The following is an 18,933-nucleotide window of genomic DNA, read 5'->3' as shown; positions in this document are numbered from 1 at the left end:
GAGTCTCAAATAAGCACTCTAATTTAGAGGGCCTCTCTAGAAAATCTCTATTAGTAAATGCTCCACATCATCATATAAGAGTATCTCGTTCGATAAGTTTTTTTAACAAAATCTCTATAAATCATAAGTGACGCGCTCTAAGACCACCCAATAACCAGCTCGTCAGTTCCACTTTTGGGTGGGAGAGGCCTCAATACATGGAAAGATAACCTCACCTCAAGAAATAATGATCACTTTTGGGTGGGAGACGCCTCAATACATGTAAAGATAACCTCACCTCAAGAAATAATGATCATAAATTTCCAAGAAATAACGATGAGATTCTGATTCTTGACGCAAGCTATCAATTTTAACTGATGGGCTTCGTGAAGAACATTTTTACATTAGTAGTAGGTTACACGAGTTAACTCACCGCCCACAGCGCACAGAAGTATTCGTTTTGCATGAGAATGCAAGCCTGATATAGAAGAGAGGACTTCCTATATTTTACAAAGAAAATGAAGCAAGTATACATAACCAACATCATAACCCAACAGAAATATGAACTGAAATGTCAATCTTATTTTTCATAATAATATCCATATTCTAGAAATCTTCATAACCAAAACAAAACAAATACTGGATAACAAACCAAACCAAACCAAACCAAACCAAACAGATACCAGATACCAAACCAAACTAGAACTTAATACTTGAACCACACCATCCACTAGTCACATATTCAAACAACCCAAACAAATTGAATATTCAAAAACCATGTATTTTGATATGATCTTTCTTCACAAGTCCAGCTTTGACTAGAAAGTTGGAAACATTTTTACGCTGGTCACCCTGGAGTTGAATAACTTTTCCGAGTTCTATGTCATGAACAACAGTACCATTACAGCAGAACTCTTTCTTCAAATCTTTGAGAATCTTTTCGTAGCTGAACTCCTTTTTCAGACCTTGAACTGTCGTTAAGCTCTTTTTACCATTCCTTTGTTGTATACGTATATGAACATACTCTTTCGCTCCTGGCGCTCCCGAATCTAAATCTTTAGCCTCAGAAAATGGATCTGCAATGATACATACATATATCACATAAAACAAAAGCTCGAGCCACCAATTCAAACAAGTACCATAAACAACGAACAGTACTACAAGGAGTTATCCGAAGATATGGTGTTTCGGATGGAAGGTGCCCAAGAGCACTCCGCTATACTAGTACCAATTCTTCAATTTGTACGATCTCATTTGTGGGTGGCAGGAGTCAATAACACTAGTACTAGTCCATCAGTTCATTAATGAGGTTCACGCACAAGAAAAATTTATGTACAGACCACATCTATGTATCTACCCGTCACATTTCGATTGAGTCAATTTCGTTAAAGCGGATAAAAAATCCCTATAACGTTCCACCATTCCCAAACCTACAAATCCCTCCATTCATCACCCTCTGTCCCCACAGTTAAAGTTTCGTATCGGTGTTTAAGTATCATGAAACATTGTGAAAATTAGGTTCTTCTATTCATCCAAACGAAACTTGCAGGAGGACACCCAATCATAAGGTAAATAAACTTTCGTACCACGATTTTTCGTTCCAAAGTTTTTTCCATGGAAGTGGTGAAAAACTGAAAAATGTAAAACCCCATCAACCTAGCCCACCCAAGGTAACACTCCAATATGTGCAATTACCAGTCAAACAAAGCCACCTAAAAGTCGAACAGCGTTGTAACATTCTTACAGAGGAACATCGGAAACTACACTTCCAAAATAGTATTCCCAATTTCTCGTCGATACGATGAGTCCTTAAAGTCAATTGGAGGTGTCCCCCCTATACGGTGTCCCCCCTATACTAATCAAATGAACCCGTGTTCATCTTACGAATGGAGGACTTCAAACCAAAGGGGCCGTGACCATCTGGGCAGCCAACCGACACTAGTTTCAGGTTGAAAGAGGTCTAAAACCACATAAAGACACCAAATATGCCCTCTCGAATTATACCGATTCCAAGACTTGGAACTGAAAGGCTTATTGTGAGCCCTTAAGATATTAAAAGGAACCCTAAAAGAGAAGGATATAGTCCAAGGTTCGATCAAAAGGAAATCAATGACTTCCTCACTCTCTTAATGGACGATCAAAAGGAAATCAATGACTTTCTCTCTCTCTTAATGGAGGGTTGATTCCTATGTCTAGATTTTGTAGCCTTTTCTATCATTTTTTAGATTTAAAAAAAAAATCTAACCACGGGTCATACACTATTATCAACTACTATACAATATTTAAATCGCAGAGAAGATCATTTGCATAGGAATGGGTAAAAAAAAATTAGGGATACGAACCGAAGGCGGATGGGATCTGGATGTCGAGTTCAACCATGAAAATTGTTGATGAGAGATTTGAGAACGAACTACTGAAATTTAAAAAAGGAAAACTTAAAAATCAAACATTCAATTCAAGGTAATCAGAACAGAACAGTTAATACATAATCAAGCTACAAATTACCTAATCGTAGAAGAAGATTGAAGCTTGGGGACCTTGAAAATTGGAGAATGATTTTTATGAAAATTGGAGAGGATTAGAAGGGTTTATATAGGCAGCAGCGTCTGGAGATTTAGAAACCGACTACTTTGAACCTCTGGATAGATTTTCGTTATGCTGTCTGTCGTCAAAAAACGGATTAGATGGACGGTCAGGATGAATGCAGAAGATTGACGGTGCTTATTTAGTGCGTGTGGCTCACGCATTAGTGACACCTAGCAGGGTCCCACATTACTTTCTCTGGAAGAATCCAGAGCAAGGAATGTATATAAGCACCCTGTATGTGCTATAAACACGTCATATTGCTATGAGCAGACACCTTATTTAGTTTTCTTTTCTTTTATCTGTTGAGAAAGCAACTTATTAAGATAATAATTTCCAGAGTTTTTTATAAAAAGGGCTAAGATGAGGTTTTAAATTCCAACAACATTATTTATATATTCTAATAAATTCAAGTCTAATATTTTCTAAAATTTATATACTATAATAAAGCCAAGTTCAATATTTTCTACAAGGAACCAGGCGATTTCTGTGACAAGAATAACGTTTCATCGTCCACCACCTTTTGGTACAGCAGTTGGACACCTCTTAAGCCCATGAGATCGTGAGATCGAGTCTCGGTGGAAGCAATTTGCTATCAAGATTTGTCTCATGTCATTTAGACAACTTATAAAAGTAAATAATATAATAAATTTGTGGAACTTTAGGCCTCGGGCTTTAGGCCTTTTTCATTATGATGGTTCAAATTAGGCGGTTATCGTGCTCATCACATCTTCGTGAATAACGACTAAGGTGGATCGTAGTTGATTTCTCAAAAACAAAAAAAAACGTTGCATCAATACGAAACTAACTACTATTCTCCAAAATTATTTCAACAGAAAAAAAACTACTATTCTCCAAACTTGGTAAAACAAGGAGCACACGTAACTCCATACTCTAATCTCTCACACATACATTTAACCCAGAAAATGAAAGTATAGCTAACTTCACTTCCCAATCTAAATTGCCTGTTAAAATTCCGAAGGGTCATAACAAAAGGAAGAATTCCTCCATGATCGAAATATGCCAGTTCTACCTACATTTATCAAAACAAAACAATACTGTCAGCTTCCTAAGCAAGATCAGTTCAGAATACAATTCAATTCAATTCTTTTTACTTGGTTCTGTTTTAGTTCACAGCAAACACAACTTTAAGCTCGCAGTACCCTTGACAATGGAGTGAGATTCAAACACTCAAACCCAGAAATATTACCACTTTCCTAGGAGGTCAGATAGGAACGAGCTCTTGGGGCCTGGGCATCTCCTTTTACACAAAGGGGAAAAGAAAATTATACAATCCTTATACAAATCTCAGTGTTGCTAAACATGATTCTCATGTTTGATGAGTACGTAATCTAATACATTATAAAGAACAAATGGATTTTGTGTCGCATGTGACAAACATCTTGATAAATTATGGTCGCCCACCTCAGTTCGGCACAAATCCTAGCCTAGATCTATTAAATCATCTAACTCTCACTAAGATATTAAAAAGTGGTTTGTTTCGCAACATTAAATTTACATGTAATCTCATTTTTTTATAATTACATATATATGTCAATAGCTCAAAGTTTAAACTAATGGACATTGACTTTGTAACTCTCAAGCGCATCCCATTCTAACCTTCTAAATTCTAATTAAAGAGGAAAACCAAGTACCTCAGTGTCGAATCTAGCAGTACAGGTGAAAGATTTGCTAGTTTCGGTAACGACAGTTACATCTTGACGAGGTCTAATGTCACTAGCTTTGCTCGGAAGGTCGATGGTATATCGCTCATGACCAGTTAGGCCAAGTGTACCTGCATCTTCGGCAGGCTTGAAACATAGAGGGATGATACCCATTCCTACTAAATTACTTCGGTGGATCGTCTCGAAACTCTTTGCAATTACTGCTTTCACTCCCTGGTTCAGAAGACGATTCAAGCAAACAATGAAGATTACCGAGAGCACTATCAAAGATCAGTAGAATACAAGAAGCAGGAACAAAAGAACTTTATGAGTTAATCAATAAATATGTGTGCAACTAACTAGTAACATTGGACCCTTTGCTGCCCAATCTCGAGAGCTTCCACTTCCATACTCTGCTCCAGCCAGAACGATAGTGTCATGCCCTGATTCCTTGTACCTCTGAAAACATTATATTTATCAAAATGGGTTTAGCAACTAAAACAAAATCAGCAGCACAAAACTATTCAGTCTGTAATTAGATCTTCCTGTGGAGCAATTACTTAATATGCAAGGAGAAAAATGAGATGGTTAATTGAAACAGAAGTTTCATGTGCAAAAGGCACCCATAACACAACACCTTGTCTTACATACCCTTTGGGTGGGTTTGGCACCTAAATTGGTCAGGTATAGAAGCCTCAGGTGGTCTACGAAAGGCTCACGCCCAATGAAAAACTTTGTACCATGTGAAACTAGGCCAATGGGCCTCAGCAGAGCCTAAATCAAGGGAAATAGAGCTGGTACCCAAACAAGTGTTACAACAAATGGTTAACGATTTTGGAAGTACAAAAGGAAATACATCGAGGCACTCACAGTTGCAACATCAAACACGTGTAGTTTTTCACCCGTTGGAATGTGAATTGTCTTTGGCCCAACTTCTCCATTCAAGAGCTTGTTGACTATACGAGTATTAGCAAATGTGCCCCTAGCCATTACTTCATCATTTCCACGACGACTACCATAAGAGTTAAAGTCTTTTCGGTCCACCCCACGTTCCATAAGGTACTTAGCAGCAGGGCTGTCCTTGTGGATGCTCCCAGACGGTGATATATGATCAGTTGTAATACTATCGCCAAAGTTGAGCAAGCAAAAGGCGTCCTTCACTCCTTGGGGACCAGGAGGTTTCATCGTCATGTTCTTGAAGTATGGAGGCTCGTGAATGTAGGTTGAGTTCGGGTCCCATGAGTAGAGTTTGGAAGATGGGATAGAGAGTTGATTCCACATTGGATTGCCCATTGTGATAGACTCGTATGTCTTCTTGAACATATCCGTTAAGACACTGGATTGAACAACTTAGGCAGTTATAAGTGCCATTTATTGATTAGAGAATCACTAGACAAATCTTGGAGGAAAACTGCTGGTAGTCTATGGAAGATTGGGAATAGTGACCTCAGCAATTTCTTCATTAGAGGACCATATGTCCCTGAAGTAAACACTTTTACCATCCTTGCCTGTTCCAATTGGCTCCTTCTCGAAATCAATGTCAACCTGAAAAGTTCACAAGTTTCATTTAATCTAAGCACTTGGTATGCCAGTGAACAATATCATGGAGAGCTTATACTGATGAAAATGTTAAACCCAATACAGGCTTCTCAATTCATCCCTACATTGTTTAGCTTTTAGTGGCCATGCTATCTGACTCCTCAATGGATCCCATCAAATTGAAAAAGTGTATAAAATTGAAGGCCATCAGGTAAAGAAATATAGTGAAAGACAAGTATAAGCTTACAGTGCCAGCAAGGGCATATGCAACAACCAAAGGAGGCGAAGCGAGATAGTTAGCCCGTATCAAGGGATGGACGCGGCCTTCAAAGTTTCGGTTCCCAGAAAGTACAGAAGCGGCAATAATGTCTGCAAGTTAATAACAGCATTACTGAGGAAGATTATCCACAAGTAAAGCAATGAATTGCATCGAACATCTAAACACGATCAAGTGAAATGGTTAACGTAAGTTTCTACCATTTTCTGAAATTGCAGAAGCAACTGATTCATCAAGATCCCCCGAATTCCCAATACATGTTGTGCAACCGTATCCAACAATATGGAAACCCTGCTGGTTCAAATACTTATGCAGGCCACTGTGGAAAATGCATGGCATCCACTCGGTATATATTGAAAATGTAGTAACACAACACTGAAAATACAGCATAATTGAATGATCTTACCTTTGCATAAGATATTTCGTAACTACTCTAGAACCGGGGGCCAGACTTGTTTTTATCCATGGTTTAACCTAGAAGAAAATCGTTTTTCACCATCATAAAATCATCCTGTCTAAAACTGATATGAGTCGAGTTCTCTTAAGGGCAAACAACTATAGTTTAGAGATTTCTCTGCTTTATTTATTTATACTTGTTCTATTGAAGTTTCCTATATTATTTTCAGGATTAGTTTTTTTTATATTCCTAATTGCTTCTAAGTGAAGAGCTAATTAAAAGTGCCGTTCCTTCTGATTTTGGGTTATGTTATATCCTAAAAGATAAAGATTGTAGGTATTCTATCTAACAAGTTTTTGATATTTTAAAGGTTTAGGGCGTATTTTTGCTGTAATTATTTGTATAAAAAGCTTCAGTAATGAACTACAAATTAAATTCAATGATTTCGTTTTTTGTTACGTCCGCTTGAAGATTGTAAATTTGGTTATGAATCAAGAGGATCTCTATCTTTTATTTAAAGATCGTATCCCATCATTGAAACTTCTTCTCAAGTTCCAATGCGTTGACATCACATTTTCTTTCATAGCCATTGAACTTGGATTGAATATGTCAATATGGCCTTGACATATGGCCCCAATAAGGCGATCGAAGCATGGGAAGCCCCCTTCAAAAAATTTACGAATCTGTAACTATACCAAAGAAAAATTGGAAGGGCTGTATGACTTGAAGCGCTAGATGGGGTAGACGGGCATTATGAGTACCCAAAGGTAGCCAATAAGTCATGCCACTATTACACCACCATTGCAACCAATGAGCCCTATACTCTCAAGAACTCGTTCAGCCTCCAATTCTTGAAAAGTAGGGGTCAACAAACATATCGCATGTGAGCGAAATTCTTCTGGAAGTTCAAGGCGTAGAATAATAAAACCACAGATAAGAGCTAGCTTACATCTGTCACAACCGACCAACATCATTCCTTCAACCATTATAGCTCCCAACGTGTTAACAGCGAAAGAACCACTATGGTTGATAGAGTGAAACTTTATATCGTTGTAACTTGTAACGACAAAATGTTGACGCTTTCCTGTGTCTAAAGAAGGTTTACAATCTAAAGAACATCCTGTTGATGAATAAAGGATCTGATATGAATTTCTTCGATGCACAAACTAGAAGTTCAAGTCATTCACATTGATATCATAGGAAACATAATTAAACAAATAAAAACTAATTTTATCTTCATCCGTAGATATAAGGGCAAAGTTTGAGGATAAACTTTCTTGGAAGAGGGTAAATTGTGTGAACCGAGTTTCCTCAAGGGTCCTTCTCTTAAGAGCAAACAACCATAGCTTTGAATTTCTTGGTTTAAACTTATTTCACTTCTCTATTTATGTTCGATATGTCTTTTTTAATGTCACTTTTTAAAGAATTTTTGTGATTATTATTAGGTGCTAAATAAAAGTGTCATAACTAGCTGCATTTAGGCCAATCAACATCTAAAACGGGTCCTGAGAGTATTAAGTGTCTTAGTTAGCAAGTTTTAGGGGTTTTATTATAATTTAGAGTTTCTGTCTTTATTATAAATATTGTAAACCTCCTTTGAAACTTCCGCCTGCGAGTTTAAATAAAAAGACTTTTGCATAAAAATAAAACATAAGAAATACTAAGGAGTATGTAATTCTGTAGCTGACCTCAAGGCCTAGCTCACATGCTTTCTTTGCCACCAGAGCAGCCCCAATCATGACATTAGGATTTGAAGTATTCGTGCAGCTGGTAATTGCTGCTATGGCAACGCTACCGTGCTTGAGTTCTGCTGGCTGCCCATGAAAAGAAAATCTTGCAACTTTGTCTTGGAATTTCTTTGGCACAGCAAAGCCCTGCTAATTATGTTTAGAAAATTAAGAATGCGTTGTGATGAACTAAGTAAAACGAAATGCAACCTTACCGCTCGGTGTCGTTTCTGGCCTCCTAGTATTGAGTATGTGCAAGACAACCACGCTTAGATTATTACAACTTAAAAGCAACCAAACATACGACTCCGAGAATTAGATTCCAGTAATTGACGTCTAGTGACGATACTAAATAGTAACAATCTATTTGACTACCAATTATGGAAACCTTCTTTTTCTGGAGATATATCCACTGCAATATCTAAATTTTCTAGACCTGTCGAGACTACACTAAGTCAGAATTTTCATGATTAATTGATAAACAAGAACAACAGTAGGTGCTTAGAACAGATGCTTCAAGCAGAAAAGTCGAAGGAATAAACTTAAAGTCGAGCAACTGAACTTCGATCACATTAATTTGTGCGCCCTCACCTTGAACCCAACTTTGTTATCCAGACAAGAATGCCAGTCCACTTTCATCTTTTTCAAAGGAACACGGTCATGAGGTCTGACATGGAGAGAAGTTGAAAAATATCATGAACGGATACATCAGAACATTAATGGAAAATATACATACCTCTTTGGTCCTGAAACACAGGGTTCGACATCCTCAAGTTCCAATTGCAAATAAGAAGAGTACATTCTTTCTTGTTGAGGCTGAAAACCACAAATAGATATGAGTTGCATCCCATATACAGAATTTCCAGCTTTAAAGAGAAAGGCAATAAGATAACCTAATGGTGGTACCTTATCATAATCAACAAACATATTATTTGCACGGAGGTAGGCTTCTATCATTGCCACCTATAAGTAAAACATGAAGGACAGTCCACGAGTTAAAAGATAAGCAGTACTATATAACTAATTCATGTCGAAGTAAAAGACTCACAGTCTCATCACTTCTTCCAGTAAATTTCATATAATGTAAAGTAATATGATCTACAGGGAAAAATCCCATAGTGACCCCATAATCAGGTGACATATTGGCAATAGTAGCTCGATCAGCCAATGATAACTCTCTCATACCCTCACCTGTATGATTTCATCAATCAAAATAATTAACAGGTTTAGAACCCCATACAAGCAAACAGATCAATGATGGAAAGCTAAGTCCCTATAAATCATGAAATCTAAATTACCATAAAATTCTACGAACTTGCCAACAACTCCATGCTTCCTTAACATCTGGGTCACAGTCAGAACCAAATCGGTAGCTGTGACACCATTGCGCAACTTTCCAGATAACTTAAATCCAACAACGCTAGGCAATACCATGCTCATGGGCTATCAATTTTGAAAAAGATATTGAATTAGATGCAAATCAGCAGAATTAACTTGTGTACATTTTAAAGCTTATTGGAACTATGGAAATACAACTACTACAGATTCATTTAGGTACTTTAGCAAAGGTAAGGAAGAAAATGGCATGTTATAAAACTTTTAAATGGATATACTGGTCCCTTGTACCTGGCCAAGCATGGTGGCTTCTGCTTCAATTCCCCCAACTCCCCAGCCAGCAACTCCTAACCCATCAATCATAGTTGTGTGGGAATCAGCTCCGACCACACTATCAGGATAGAGTGTGCCTTCAGTGTTGAAAACAATCCGGCCAAGGTATTCCAGATTAACCTGAAATTTTATTGTAATGACTTGTTTATAAAAACCAGAATTATAAATAAATAACGAGAATGGAGGAAAACTGAGATCACCAATTGAGGGTATCTGATATTGGAAGCTCTTACCTGGTGTACGATGCCAGAACCTGGGGGAACGACGAGCATATTTTGAAAAGCATTAGATCCCCATCTGAGGAAAGCATATCTTTCCTTGTTCCTTCGAAATTCAAGCTCCATATTTGACTGTACTGCATTTTCTGTTCTTGTAACATCAACCTGGACAGAATGATCAACCACAAGATCTACTGGAACCTGGAAACCAGATAAAATATTAGAAGTTCATAGCACATAAGAAAAAATTCAAGCAACAAACAAAATTGCAAGTGATGATAAATCAGTGGCCTATTTTATTAAAAGTTTGAACTCCATAGCCGAATGGGGAGAGAAAGAGTCGCAAGAAAGCATAAATTAGATATTTTTCCTTGTAATATTCTATCATAGTTACAGAAAATAATAGTAGGGCTGCGCCATCATGCACATACCAGTTTCAAATTCAGTGTTGGATGTTTAAGAGCAGATACACGAGCTGATTTGCAATAAGTGACATGAATTTACCGAAAAAAAAAGGTGTAAACATTTGGAGTCATCTTAAGGCAAGATGAAGTGGGCTGAACGCAGATTCAAATACATAACACTTAACAACAACCAACGCCAAAGCAAAACTTAAGCATTATTTTAGCCTATACTGAGGTAGGAGTACAGAATCGCTTACTTGACTACGTATATAAGATAACCAGTGAAAACGAAGTGACTGTTTCTTGAAGATCCAATATAATAATAAAAAGGGTACCAACTTGTTTAAGAGTATAAACTAATACATACCAAAGGATTGATTTTGTTAGAGTTTCCACCAAGCTTGTTGATCGCATCGCGCATGCATGCGAGGTCCTCAAGAGAAGGCACACCCAGTGAAATCCTGGATAATTAAGAAAGTGTGTTCTGAACATATAGAGAATAAATCAAAATATCAAATGTAACAGAGGTTGATGAGTAAGTACAATAAATCATAACTGCTTTTAAAAAGATTATGGTCTCAACCTGCAAAAGAACACGGGCAGGTTTGAATGGGATTTCAACTTGCTCCAAAGAAGTTCTCTCCCAGTCGATAATGTTCTCCACATCTTCCTTGGTAACTTGGAAACCATCACAGTTACGGATGGCTGACTCAAGAAGGATTTGGATGGAGTATGGGAGTTTATCTGTGATGGATACAACAAGAAAATTAACTCAATCGCATGAACAAATCTGAGATGAATATACAGGAAAACAATGTGAGCTCTAAATTAAACAGACTAAATCCAGAAAGTAGATATCAAATAAAAAGACGGATAATAAAGTTACCAATCCTTGGATCATTCATACTTGGAAGACTATAGTACTTCCCGAATTCGCCCCCACCAGGTCTGGGAAGACTGGTGTATATTCCCTTGAAAGCACTCTCGGAAACTAAAAAAACACATCAATGAACAAGCCAACTTCATGTTGGAATCGACTTTCCAGCAGGAGCGTTTTTTGCCCTTTTGACAAGGTTCCCTTTGTCGAAATAACTCAAATAACGTACCGTTGCGTTCGTCTCGTCGAGGGCTTGAATTTCAAGCTTTGGTTTGCTCAAAACCAATTTTCGAAGTTTGGGTTTAAATATGGAAATATGTGAAATCTACATCCGACGGACCAGATTAAACCCGTGGATCAGTACCTCCTTTCTTCAAGAGGGTTGTGACTTTTCCCCCCAAAAGTGAGGGTTGTGACTTTTCCCTCCAAATGTGACTGTTAACAAACAGTCACCTCTCACCTTTAAATAAGCCATGAAACCAGACTTCAAAATTCACTTCGAATTAAGAGAGTTTAAGGCATTCAAGAGTTTTCAATACTTACTGACGTTCGAAAGAGTTTTCAGATCTAAGTACCTCCGATCCGAAAAGGTAATCCGTTGTATCCTGGGAGACAAATCGCCTATACTGTTGGTACAATGAACCGGACGAATTATTGTCTTAAGGAAAGAGATCACTCGCCTCGGTTCTAACTAATATAATTTCTGTTCTTTATCCTCTTTCTTATTTTATTAGTTAAAGATACAATTTGTATCTGAAATTTAAAAACAGAGTACTAACATTCTGTTTTTCATTTAAGGAATTTTAGTTAAAATACTGACTGTTTATCTCTGAAAAATTTCAGAAGGATATTATCATTGTTTAAAAGAAACAAGACGATAATATAGTATACAGATTAAAACAACAATCTTAAGACAATAATTTTATTTTGATTTGTATACTGAAAGGTGTATTCTGTTTTTCAGAAAAAATGGCAAGCAATGTTGAGTCAGGAATGAAATCAGTTGGTCCAACCACTCATGCTGAAAAACCCGAGAAGTTCTGCGGGATTGATTTCAAACGCTGGCAACAGAAAATGTTGTTTTATCTGACTACCCTTGGGTTGGTCAAATATTTAACAGAAAGCAAGCCTGTGTTGAACGAAGATGGTGATGTTCAACACGTATCAGCAATCGAAGCATGGAAACATTCTGATTTTCTATGCAAGAATTATATCCTTAATTCCTTAGATAATGGGTTGTATAATATTTATTATGTTATGGATACTGCAAAGGAATTATGGGAAACTCTAGCAAATAAATATAAAACTGAGACTGCTGGAGTGAAAAAATTCATAGTAGGGAGATTTCTTGAATTTAAGATGACTGACATAAAGTCAGTAATGTTACAAGTTCAGGAATTCCAACTCATACTACAAGAATTAAAATCAGAACATATGGTTACAAATGAAGCTCTCCAGGTCAGGGCCATGATAGAAAAATTACCTCCTGGATGGAAAGATTTCAAAAATTATTTACGTCACAAAAATAAAGACATGTCCCTTGAGGAGTTAATTCTAAAACTCCGAGTGGAAGAGGACAGTAGAGTTGCAGAAAAGAAAAATGAAAAGTCTTCTTCTGATTCCAAGTTTAATATGATTGAGGGTGGTTCCACACCCAACCAAAAGCGTCAACGTCCTCCTAGTCAAGGAGCAACCACAGGTAAGTCAAATAAACGAAAGTTTGAAGGTGACTGCTACACTTGTGGCAAGAGAGGACATCTTGCAAAAGATTGTCGTTCGAAAAACGGCAAAGTCAAGAAATATAAGAAGTCAAAAGGAAAGATCAAGGCAAAGAATCAAGCTTCTGTAGTAGAAGATAATGAGCCCGAAAATCTATGTGCTATGGTGATGGGAGTAGAAGACATTTCTGAAAAATTTCAGAAACTTAACTTGTGTTCTATGATTTCTGAAGTAAATCTCGTCGCAAATTCTATGGAATGGTGGGTTGATACGGGAGCAACAAGGCACATCTGCGCCGACAAAAATCTTTTCTCAAACTATACCGAAATAAATGGAGGAGAAACTTTATTCATGGGAAATGACGCTACCTCCAAGGTCGTGGGAAAAGGAAAGGTTATTCTGAAATTTACTTCTGGAAAAGAAGTAACTTTGAACAATGTACTGCATGCCCCCGATGTTCGAAAGAATCTTGTCTCTGGGTCTCTACTTAGCAAGAACGGTTTTAAACTTGTTTTTGTTTCTGATAAGTTTGTACTTTCTAAGAATGAAATGTATGTAGGGAAGGGATATTGTACTGGGGGGTTATTTAAGTTAAACGTTATGACTGTAACTCCTAAGAATATTAATAAAGATATTAGTTCTGCTTACATTGTGGACTCTTGTGAAATTTGGCATGAAAGGCTAGGTCATGTTCACCATAACTCTCTGAAGAAGTTAATGCACATGAACCTAATCCCAAAATTTAATACAGACTCTAAAACAAAATGTCATGTATGCATAGAATCTAAATTATCTAAGAAACCGTTCCATTCAATTGAAAGAATAACAGAACCATTAGACTTAGTACATAGTGATCTATGTGACTTAAAAATGGTCCAGACAAGAGGAGGAAAAAAGTACTTTATAACCTTCATCGATGACTGTACAAGGTATTGTCATGTTTACTTATTGAGAAGTAAAGATGAGGCGATTGAGAAATTTGAACTTTATAAGAATGAAGTTGAAAATCAAATGAACAAAAAGATCAAAGCTTTAAGAAGTGACAGAGGTGGTGAATATGAGTCACCATTTGCTGAAATTTGTGCCAAAAGTGGCATTATTCATGAAACTACTGCCCCTTACTCACCCCAACAAAATGGTATAGCTGAACGTAAGAATCGAACTTTAAAAGAAATGATGAATGTTATGCTAATAAGTTCTGGACTACCCCAAAACTTGTGGGGGGAAGCTATTCTTTCAGCAAATTACATATTAAATAAATTGCCTCATAAGACAACAGGTAAAATACCATATGAGATGTGGAAAGGAAGACCACCGTCGTTTAAATACATCAAAGTGTGGGGGTGCTTTGCTAAGGTGATGGTCCCTCCTCCTAAAAGAGTCAAAATAGGACCAAAAACAGTAGATTGTATCTTTATAGGAAGTGCCATAAATAGCAGTGCCTATAGATTCTTGGTACACAAATCTGAGATTCCGGATATACAGATAAACACTATATTGGAATCCAGAGATGCTGAATTCTTTGAAAATACGTTTCCATACAAAACGAATTCAGATAGCTCCTCATTAAAAAGAAAACGTGACCAAACCGAAGTGGTAGAAGCATCTAACAAAGATGAATCTGAGTTAGAAAAAGAAACACTTCAAGAGATTGAACCCGAGTTAGAAACTGAAGAACCTCGAAAAAGTAAACGGACAAAGGTGGCAAAAACCTTTGGTCCCGATTTTCTGACATATCTATTGGAAAATGATCCACAGTCATTTGTAGAAGCTATGAGAAGCCCAGAAGCTTCCTTCTGGAAGGAAGCTATAAACGATGAGATTACGTCCATCATGAATAATCACACTTGGGAACTTAGTAGAATTGCCTCCAGGTTGCAAGCCTTTAGGTTGCAAATGGATCTTTAAGAAGAAAATGAAAACAGATGGATCAGTCGACAAGTATAAGGCAAGACTTGTAGCAAAAGGGTTCAGACAACGAGAAGGTCTTGATTACTTTGACACTTATTCTCCTGTAACTCGAATCACCTCTATTCGGTTGCTACTGGCAATATCATCCATACATAATTTAGAAATACACCAAATGGATGTAAAAACTACTTTCTTGAATGGGAAACTAGAAGAAGAAATATATATGAGTCAACCAGAAGGGTTTGTCATTCCCGGCCAAGAAAGAAAAGTATGCAAGCTAGTAAAATCACTTTATGGGCTAAAACAGGCTCCGAAGCAGTGGCATTTGAAATTTGATAATATATTGATATCAAATGGTTTCAAAATTAATGAATGCGATAAATGTGTCTATACTAAGACCACCGCAAATGGATGCATTATCCTATGTCTATATGTAGATGATATGTTAATTATGGGAAATAATTTAGATATCATAAATAAAACTAAGAAGATGTTGTCTAAAAATTTTGATATGAAAGATTTAGGCAAAGCAGAAGTCATCCTTGGCATGAAAATTTCTAAAACTGATAACGGAATAAGTTTATCACAGTCTCATTATGTTGAGAAGATTTTAGAAAAATTCTGCAAGACTGACCAAAAAGTTGCAAGTACACCGATAGACCCAAGCATTCACTTAATGAAAAATACGGGTCAAGGAGTCAGACAATTAGAGTATTCTAGAATTATCGGCAGTTTAATGTATCTAATGAACTGCACTCGACCAGACATAGCTTACTCAGTTAGCAAACTGAGTAGATATACAAGCAATCCCAGTAACCTACATTGGAATGCTATCATTAGGGTTCTAAGATATCTGAGAAAAACTAAGGAATATGGGTTGAATTACACCAAATATCCCGAAGTACTAGAAGGGTACTCCGATGCAAATTGGATCTCAGATACAGATGATAGTAAGTCAACTAGTGGATATGTGTTTACACTAAGTGGGGCTGCCATTTCATGGAAATCTTCAAAGCAGACGTGCATAGCTCGATCCACAATGGAATCTGAATTCATTGCTCTGGATAAAGCAGGGGAAGAGGCAGAGTGGCTGCGAAACTTCCTGGAAGACATTCCAATTTGGTCCAAGCCTGTGCCAGCAATTAATATACACTGCGATAATCAAGCAGCGATTGCAAAGGCACATAGCAAAATGTATAATGGTAAGTCTCGTCATATAAGACGCCGACATAATACCGTAAAGCAATTGCTCTCAGAAGGAGTCATAACTGTAGATTATGTCAAGTCCAAAGATAACATTGCGGATCCATTTACAAAAGGGTTATCTAGAGAGCTGGTAATTGCATCATCGAGGGGAATGGGGCTACTGCCTAATGAAAATGAGTAAAGTCATAACGGAAACCCAACCAAGCTGACTGGAGATCCCAAGATCTTGGTTCAATGGGAAACTGAAGTTATATACTGACTCGATAGTAACACTGAAAGAGAAATATCTCTTACCCATTCCTATGATGAATCAGTGTGGCCTGCAAATAGAAAGGATAAGCATTTGGCTTTTAGTAATTACTAATTTTTAGAATTTCTTCTGAAATATGGTATTGCAGGATACCATTAAAAGAATTACCTATATGTGTGTGAACTGAGGTCGGTTCTATGAGAAGGTCGTAAAGGCAGACTTCTTTAACACACACACGAAAACCTGGGAATGTTCACGGCCGAAATGAACACAACCGAGAACTACAGAAAGTAAGGAACTAGCTGTGTGATAGTTATTGCATTGGTATGCAGTTCATAAGACTCAGTTCAAGACATATGTTCACTAAAGTCTTTGCAAACCCGATAACTATTCGCTACGGAAGATTCAAAGCCAAAAGCTATCTTTCCCGATGCAGCAAACTTCCGTTTGAGAACTATAGCAATGCTAACAGCATATTCGAAAGATCAATATTTATTCATGTGGGGGATTGTTGGAATCGACTTTCCAGCAGGAGCGTTTTTTGCCCTTTTGACAAGGTTCCCTTTGTCGAAATAACTCAAATAACGTACCGTTGCGTTCGTCTCGTCGAGGGCTTGAATTTCAAGCTTTGGTTTGCTCAAAACCGATTCCGTATGAATAAGATATTAATTTTCGAAGTTTGGGTTTAAATATGGAAATATGTGAAATATTTAAGGAAAGTCCCATATCGGGTAAGTTAAAGGAATATGTAGGGTTTATAATAAGCTGCTCTCCCATACTATATTATGAATGAAATAAAGGTCCAACGGTTTGCGTGGTTTGCACCACGCAAACCACGCACGCGCACGCGCGTGGGCGTTTAGGGCGCTTTGGGCGCTTTGGAGGCGTTTGCACTTTGCACGTGCGCTAGGAGCATAGAAGCCTTTGTTTTATTTTAAATACCAAAGGCAATCCGACGGACAAGATTAAATCTACATCCGACAGACCAGATTAAACCCGTGGATCAATACCTCCTTTCTTCAAGAGGGTTGTGACTTTTCCCCCCAAAAGTGAGGGTTGTGACTTTTCCCTCCAAATGTGACTGTTAACAAACAGTCACCTCTCACCTTTAAATAAGCCATGAAACCAGACTTCAAAATTCACTTCGAATTAAGAGAGTTTAAGGCATTCAAGAGTTTTCAATACTTACTGACGTTCGAAAGAGTTTTCAGATCTAAGTACCTCCGATCCGAAAAGGTAATCCGTTGTATCCTGGGAGACAAATCGCCTATACTGTTGGTACAATGAACCGGACGAATTATTGTCTTAAGGAAAGAGATCACTCGCCTCGGTTCTAACTAATATAATTTCTGTTCTTTATCCTCTTTCTTATTTTATTAGTTAAAGATACAATTTGTATCTGAAATTTAAAAACAGAGTACTAACATTCTGTTTTTCATTTAAGGAATTTTAGTTAAAATACTGACTGTTTATCTCTGAAAAATTTCAGAAGGATATTATCATTGTTTAAAAGAAACAAGACGATAATATAGTATACAGATTAAAACAACACTTCAGTGACCAGACATGATAAAAGGAGTAATCTAGTAACGATGAATATATTATCTAGATTGTCTCCACTCATTGTCAATTGATTTTGAGTTGGCAGATACGTGAACATAACATCAAAAACCTAACTGATTCAGCTTACCTGAGCCAAACTTATTATCCAACATGGACAGAAAACGAAACAGAAGACAGAAATGAACAAATAAACTACTCCTTATACAAAAGTAAGATTATTGAATTCCCACAACTTTAGAGAGAGAAAGATTGTAATGCTGCTATGATATGATATTAACATCTGCCATCTTCTCTGTTTAGTAGATTTCCAAGTGGCGGGATGGATGACTAACAACTTCTGTATTTTGTCCTTTGGCCCAAAATTTTGGCGTCATAAAAATACTTTTTGGTTATAATCCAAACGTGGGGATACTCAAGTTTGTTGCACAAAACTTGATTTGTTTCTAACCACTTTGATGTGTGTATTTGTGAAAACATTCCAAATCTGAATATGTTGACTCAAAGATTATTGATCTTTATTTCTCAGATTTTAGATAGTATAATTTGCTTTCCTTTTAAGAAATTCAGCATGAAATTGGTGAGTCTCGTTGAGAATTGTGGAAATGGTTTAGGTTGTAGCTCCTACTTTAATCTATTGATGATTATGATTTATGAACTATGATTCCGACTTTCTTATGAGTTATGAGTCTTAGATGTGAGAATAGTTTAACATGGGAGAAGGGGTATCTAGCAACCAATAATATAATGTATAGAAACCAATAATATAATGTATAGATCCTCTATACTCATTGTCAATTGGTTTTGAGTTGGGTGACCACAAACGTAACATGATATCAGAGTTAGGTCCGCTGATGATATGCTTAAAAGTCACACATTCTCCACGTCACCCGAAAAGAAAAAAAAAACTCATGGTAGGCTCATAGATACCCACATTTGAGGGGGCGTGTGAGA

The 18,933-nt window shown here is 37.1% G+C and overlaps 1 protein-coding gene and 1 pseudogene across 3 annotated transcripts; both read right to left on the bottom strand.

Moving 5' to 3' along the window:
- Window positions 1–541: 541 nt before the first annotated feature.
- On the bottom strand, window positions 542–2,614 carry LOC147552226 (protein translation factor SUI1 homolog). Of its 2 annotated transcripts, none has more exons than XM_086671291.1 (3): window positions 2,485–2,614; window positions 2,322–2,392; window positions 542–1,055 (listed from the first exon to the last, which is right to left on the bottom strand). In XM_086671291.1, exons 2-3 carry the CDS (start codon window positions 2,356–2,358, stop codon window positions 748–750), a joined length of 345 nt encoding a protein of 114 aa, XP_086527417.1. In that variant the 5' UTR covers window positions 2,359–2,392; window positions 2,485–2,614; the 3' UTR covers window positions 542–747. The 2 variants fall into 2 exon arrangements, with proteins under 2 accessions (XP_086527417.1, XP_086527418.1); XM_086671292.1 differs by having other exon boundaries at window positions 2,322–2,389; window positions 2,485–2,602.
- A 750-nt stretch (window positions 2,615–3,364) lies between these two features.
- On the bottom strand, window positions 3,365–18,217 carry LOC147552225 (aconitate hydratase, cytoplasmic-like; annotated as a pseudogene). The gene is made up of 19 exons (XR_015238402.1): window positions 18,110–18,217; window positions 11,343–11,447; window positions 11,040–11,200; window positions 10,824–10,917; window positions 10,068–10,253; window positions 9,793–9,954; window positions 9,465–9,609; window positions 9,215–9,357; window positions 8,903–9,129; window positions 8,758–8,833; window positions 8,128–8,313; window positions 6,449–6,516; window positions 6,243–6,361; window positions 6,013–6,134; window positions 5,668–5,771; window positions 5,097–5,571; window positions 4,587–4,685; window positions 4,218–4,460; window positions 3,365–3,595 (listed from the first exon to the last, which is right to left on the bottom strand). The product of XR_015238402.1 is annotated as an aconitate hydratase, cytoplasmic-like (transcript).
- Between the last annotated feature and the right edge of the window lie 716 nt (window positions 18,218–18,933).

This window comes from Eschscholzia californica, unplaced genomic scaffold (genome assembly GCF_041429995.1).
Source record: "Eschscholzia californica isolate CP2 unplaced genomic scaffold, dmEscCali1.0.p SCAF_3, whole genome shotgun sequence".
Taxonomy (NCBI): domain Eukaryota; kingdom Viridiplantae; phylum Streptophyta; class Magnoliopsida; order Ranunculales; family Papaveraceae; genus Eschscholzia; species Eschscholzia californica.
The sequence above is the reverse complement of the archived record's forward strand: the minus strand, read 5'-3'. Positions and strand labels throughout refer to the sequence as shown.

What these genes read in the sequence shown, in the direction of transcription:
- LOC147552226 (XM_086671291.1), bottom strand. Translation starts at nt 2,358, where the DNA reads ATGGTTGAACTCGACATCCAGATCCCATCCGCCTTCG. An exon ending in CCAGATCCCATCCGCCTTCG is followed by an intron (nt 1,056 to 2,321) that starts GTTCGTATCCCT and finishes GTATCATTGCAG; the next exon opens with ATCCATTTTCTGAGGCTAAA.